General features: G+C 32.5%; 1 protein-coding gene across 1 annotated transcript; it reads right to left on the bottom strand.

Annotated features, from left to right (window-relative positions):
- Positions 1-2,559: 2,559 nt before the first annotated feature.
- Positions 2,560-4,829, bottom strand: LOC107913101 (aldo-keto reductase family 4 member C10). The gene is made up of 2 exons (XM_016841558.2): positions 4,552-4,829; positions 2,560-3,108 (listed from the first exon to the last, which is right to left on the bottom strand). The coding sequence occupies exons 1-2, from the start codon at positions 4,609-4,611 to the stop codon at positions 2,848-2,850; spliced, it is 321 nt and encodes a 106-aa protein (XP_016697047.1). The 5' UTR covers positions 4,612-4,829; the 3' UTR covers positions 2,560-2,847.
- Positions 4,830-6,017: the final 1,188 nt, after the last annotated feature.

Here is a 6,017-nt window from a genome sequence, read left to right as displayed (position 1 = left end):
ACCATAAAATATAATAATAATTATATTTTCCCTCGTCAGATTTGTGGTCTTGAAACCACTGTTCCGACTAGGCCCAGAATCGGGCTATTACACGGTGGGACCAATCAGACATACAATTAGGCTCGAGTAGTTGTAATTATGTCCAGAAGCATCGTTTCGGTTATTATTAGTTTACTTAATTATGGAGTCAGTCCACAAGAAGTACCACTATTAAAATTTTCTTATTGTATACTTTTTACGAAAGTAATTCATCCAACTACTTTGTCCAATGACCTCACTATGTTTGTGTCTTCTTAATGATTAATATGATCACTGTCAACTAATGACTATGATAAATTTCTCATCTGAGAACAAGCAACCCGTGACCACGTTCCATATTTATCAATCCATAGAATGCCAATGAGAGGAAATTGTTAACTCTTTAATCGAGCTATGAATTCCATTGTTGCTAGTAAATCCATGTCATACACAAGTCATGTATCTAACATGCTGATTATCGGCTCAATTATCTTTAGAGCATAAACCTCCACTTATATCAAATTACATAAGTTACTGACCACCTCCAAATGTGTGTACATTTAGGGCACGTTTGGTTCGCTGTATTGGATTAGAGGTGTATTGGATTAGAGGTGTATTGGATTAGAGGTGTAATGGAATAGAGGTGTAATAGCAAATCAACTGTTTGGTTGAATGTAATGGAATAGAGGCGTAATAGTAAAACTGTGTTTGGTCGAATGTAATAGAGGTGTAATAGCATAATGGAGAAAACTAAAATGACCAGAATACCCTTAGCATAAATTTGTTTTGGTAAATGATTATTGTTATTGTTATTTAAATTTTAATAAGATTATTTATTATCAAAATAAATAATTTAATCATATTTAAACATAATTATTATTAAATATATTAAATATATTATAATTAAAATATATAATTTAATAAAATTCTTAATAATTAATATTCTTATATGAATTTACTCAAATCATAATATATGATACTATAAAAGATAATTTGAAATGATTAATATTAAATATATTTTAATTAAAATATATGATTTAATAAAATTTAAAATAATTATAACTAATAAATTATCTTATATGAATTTGTATAATTTAAAATAATTATTATTACATATAATTTAATAAGATATAATTTCATAAAATTATTGATAATAAATTTTCTTATATGAATTTATATAATTTAAAATAATTTATATAATAAATCTATTGTATAACTTTCTCAAAGAGGTTCTTTCATCGTCGGGCATGGGTGTTGAAACCAAATACTTTAAGAAAAATGAATACTCTGACAGGGGTATAAAAAGGGATACTTCAAGCAAAATGAAGAGTCGGAGAAACATAGCTCTGTATATTCTCTCAGTTGCTATATTTTTTGGTTTTCTTACCTTATTCTCTGAATTTTCTTCCTCAATGAGGTTCTTTTTTATTTTTGATTTTAGCTTTGCCCCTATGGCATGAACCTTGTGATGAATTAAAAAATTAAAGAAATATATAAAAATGGGTAAAATTACGATGAATCATTACTCCAAAGTTATAAACTAGTTATTCTAATATGATATTAAAATGCCAAGAGTGCAAAACAAATAATTTTCCAAGGATACCAAATCAGAAGGGACTTAAAAGGCCAACTAGACAGAGAAATTCAAGCAGATGCATCGCCGTATTTCATCATTGATATGTTGCATTTTGGATCATAATTCAAATTCAACTACAAATTATAGGTTAATGGGTTTGAAGCAGCACCAACAACTGTAGCCATGGGATTCGACAAATTGGGAGCAGCAAGAATTGCAGTAGTGGTGTTTGATGGAACTGTAGTTCCTACATTCAAACAAGTTTAGTCAGTTAAGTATCTAGCATTTCAATATGATTCAACAAGCATACAATTCAATGTTATAAGAGGTAAAAGCATAACATTTGCCACTCTAAGTCATGTCAATTGCCGGAAGGTAAATGAGCAGAACTGCTAAAAGCTGGTGACCTTTAAAGCCATTATCAAGCCCAAAAGAACAGCAAAATAAAATAATTCGTTGTACATATCATATATAGATTTTAAACATCCGACCCCAGCCTCTCTCAAAACCTTCCCTCTTCTATCTCGATGAGGAAATTACACAAAAAAGGGAATGGAAAAAAGAAACAACGTAAAATCCTAACAGCTATAATTCCTTAAAAGTTACACCAAGGAGTATAACTGCACCGCATCACATGATCAACCAGCACCGTTTCTATTGAAGTTAATATATTGAAAACGGAAATATAACTACACTGCACCACACGATCACCCAGCATCATTTCTCCTGAAGTTAATACAATACTGTTTTCAACAAAGTTATAAGCTAGTTAGGGGTGTTTGACAAGATAACCACTTAACAATTCATACCAAAACCAGAATTAGGTGGAATAAGGTAATGGAATTAAAGCATTGACCATGTAATTAAAAAAAAGTCAAATAAAATTTTCTTTGACAAGTATAATTTGAGCCATCTACAATCAAAATCCACACAATAACTTAAAACAAGAGTGACATCTTTTCGAAAAAAAAAATCATTGATAATTGACATTTCATGATGTTTACATACAAAGACACGCTTGCAGAAATATATGAAACACCTTTTTTGTTTTGTTTATAAGGAAAACTCTGCCACTAACTAGCTCATATTATACTAATAATGTCTTTCATTGACTTTCTATTCATCATCCATGAACTCTAAAAGTATTGCAAACAATGGGGGAGCATCAATAATATAATAAACCGCCCATCCACATGGATTGAATGTAAATGGGACATTTTTATCTTAAAAAAACTGACAAGCTTGCACGGATTTTAGGCGTTTGATTCTGCATCATCTTCTATCTCGTGCACAGCTTGAAGAGGACCGCTACCGAATGTCAGACCTCTGCCCGAGAGATTGTTTAGAGGACCATCTCCAAATAAACATACCTGCGGTTCAATCTGATTCAACCGTTTCCATTCATCGTCCGACAGTGACCAATTGAATATGTCGATATTTTGCTTTATCCTGTCAGGCTTTAAGCTACATGGTAGAACACTGGTTCCTCTTTGAAAACCCCACCGTAGGATTACCTACAAAAGGAGCAAAGCACAACCACATGATTTAGAATCGTTAGAACTGCTAGACTAGTTAAACATAGCATGTTAGGACAGGAAGCATATCGTGGCTTTTAAGGGCAATAAGTCAACTGAACACGGATGTTCTAGGATGAAGCATTTCTTGCTTTAACTAAATAACCAGAGTAATGCTCATAGGGAATTCAAGCCATTGTTACATTTTATTAAGAGAACCTTGAACTGAGCCAAGATAAAATAATGCACTATCATACACATGAAGCTCTAAGTACACAAAATATCCAAGATCAGAAGGTCCTGATCAAAAGCATTATTCAGTTCCAATCATAACATCTTGATGCTAAAGAAAAAAAAGGGCAATCAACTTACTACTACTTGCTTACTGCTCAGCATATCCACAATGCACATTATCACATTTAAGGTCTACACGATTGAACACCATTGTAAGTGCATTTGACATGCATTTCTCGATTTCAATCCTTTAAAGCCTTGGACCACTCAGAAAATTGAAACAATAACATACGAGCAATGTTTTTATCTATTATCAATGAAGGTAATATAATATATTTTCTAACAATTGATTGGGTTATTAACACAGAGCCCTTTATTAGCTATTTCTATCCACATTTTTCCCTTTCCTTTTGTATTTTGTTTTTAGTTGGAATGCATAAAGTGCCTAGAAATAAGGTTTGTTCCACCGCTCACTAAACTCAGAAGTTCACTAGATGTAAGGATAACGTATAATTGTAGGCTTGCTTTAAAGCTTATTGACCTGATTGAAGAGCTATTCCGTGAATACGCTCTTCATTTGGTGTTTGGTGGAAACGGAAAAGGAAAAAGTGATTGAAAACCTGCTATATGGGGTTGGTGGTAGTTGACAACTGGAAATTCTCTGGTATAGCCATATGTGGAAGTTAAACCGAAAGAGACTCACCATAATATTAGTACTTTCCTAGAGATATACTTCTTTATTAGTTATTCAGGGGTTCACCGAAAATTATATGAACTCGGTTTTAATAATAAAGATATTGCTTTTCATGGTTACATATAACCATGAAAGATATGCAGCTTCCTGTGTCTGGGCAAATTATAGTCATTACTTCATGCAGTCTTCTTTCCTTTCTCGGTAATGGTACAACAGCATGAAAATGATAAATGCATTATCAACACATGGTACAAATGGAGAGTGGTCAAATTTATAGAGCAAAGTGAAACTAAATGAGGCGAGGCAAGTTTTATTCAGACTTCACTTGACCAAAGTTTACCAAGTTTCATCTCTGTACGAGTTCATTTTGAAGCTTAAAACTTATCAAGTTTGTGAGGCAAGCTCAAGTTTAATCCTAGGTTGGTCACGTGGGAAATATTTCATACGCCAACTTTTAAGCAGTTGACTACAAAAAACATATTGGTGGCGTATTTCAAAGTCATTCATTAGCATACCTGTTCGGGTGTCTTTTTGTGCCTATCTGCTATCTCTCCAACAACCGACAATTTCAACATTGGTCCATATACTGATCGAGACCTCCTAAATGAAATGCGAGGAGTTCCAGGTTCATCTTCCCCACCCGATCCACTATCAGACACTCCGGGACTTGAAGTAGGTACTCCCAAAGGTGTGTGAGCAGACACATGGATACCTTTTGATTGGCAAAACTTCACCAGTTCATCTTGTCTCCAAAAAGGATGCAACTCCACCTATAAATAATGTCAAATCAATCATACATGTTGCTGATGACTTTCACCAGATACAGAATTCAGATTTCAGAAAAGGAAAAGTAATCAACTAACTTTGCTGTGAACTGATCTTTAAAAAAATTAAAGAAAAAAGATGACAACTATAAGAACAAAGGTCTCATAACTGGAAAAGTATTACAAGATGAACAAGCATTATTTTGCATGCATAAGATTCAAGCCTAATATTTGAACACTATTTCAATAACAGCAAAACAATAGCAAGAATGAAAGTTTGCGTAGATGATATCGAGTCATGGAAAAGAAAAAAAAACTACTAAAAAAGGAAAAGCATAATATAGAATCACATGTACATGCAATACATAATCTTTTTCCCTCTCAAGTTAATTAAAACAATCGAATAACATTTTATTTCAGTCAAATTTCGAGGCAATCAATTACAAAAGGCTTTTTCTTCATTTCTTTTAAGTGGTATGCAAGGTGACAAGAGACTTTAGCAGCCACTAACGTAGTCAATCAAATGAATCATATTTCTGGTTCACAAAGCAAAAACATGGTTGAATAAAACTCATGTAAAGGAAAATTTACATAATTTATATAGAAGGTTACATGTTTAGCAAATATAAACTCTAAGGTTCATGATAACTAGTTTTAGAATCAACTTAGAGAAATTTCCATTGAAATAGAAGAAATAACATACAGTTCACCCCTTTTTTAAACTCAAAAACAATAAACTATATTATAATCCTTACTGAAGTTTGATAGTTAAGCAAGTGAAAGCATTTGATAATTCCAAAGCCCAGAACCCAAAAGATCACATAAAAGAATTGCATACAGCTCATTTGACTGCATTTATCTTTCTTCCTCAATAAAAATGGAAAAGCAAAGAAATTCTGATCAGTCCTCTCATAAAAATTTTTAACTCCTAACATAGTACTAGATTCATCAAGATGATGATCGTGACAGTTTTCCCAGAGACTTCCACTTTAACACCAGAAATCAAGTAACAAAAAATTGAATTCCAACAAAATAACAGAATTAAGGGCATGGGTATTGACAATTAAAGGGTAAAGAGAAAACCAAAATCAAAATTTGACCCAACAAAATAGAAGAAATGAAGCTTTTGGGAATCACCTGAAAGAAGTATAGTTATAGAATTCAACATCCAAACACATGAAAAGAAGTGAAGCAGAGGAGAAAATGGTTTGTCCCAA

The sequence above is a fragment of the Gossypium hirsutum genome, chromosome D03, assembly GCF_007990345.1.
Source record: "Gossypium hirsutum isolate 1008001.06 chromosome D03, Gossypium_hirsutum_v2.1, whole genome shotgun sequence".
Lineage (NCBI taxonomy): Eukaryota > Viridiplantae > Streptophyta > Magnoliopsida > Malvales > Malvaceae > Gossypium > Gossypium hirsutum.
Note: the sequence above shows the minus strand (reverse complement) of the source record. Positions and strands in the feature narration are given on the sequence as shown.

Coding starts and splice junctions, on each gene's coding strand:
- LOC107913101 (XM_016841558.2), bottom strand. CDS start 4,611: ATGTTGAAATTGTCGGTTGTTGGAGAGATAGCAGATAGGCACAAAAAG. Junction 3,109..4,551: donor ACAAAAAGACACCCGAACAG/GTATGCTAATGA, acceptor CTCCTTTTGTAG/GTAATCCTACGGTGGGGTTT.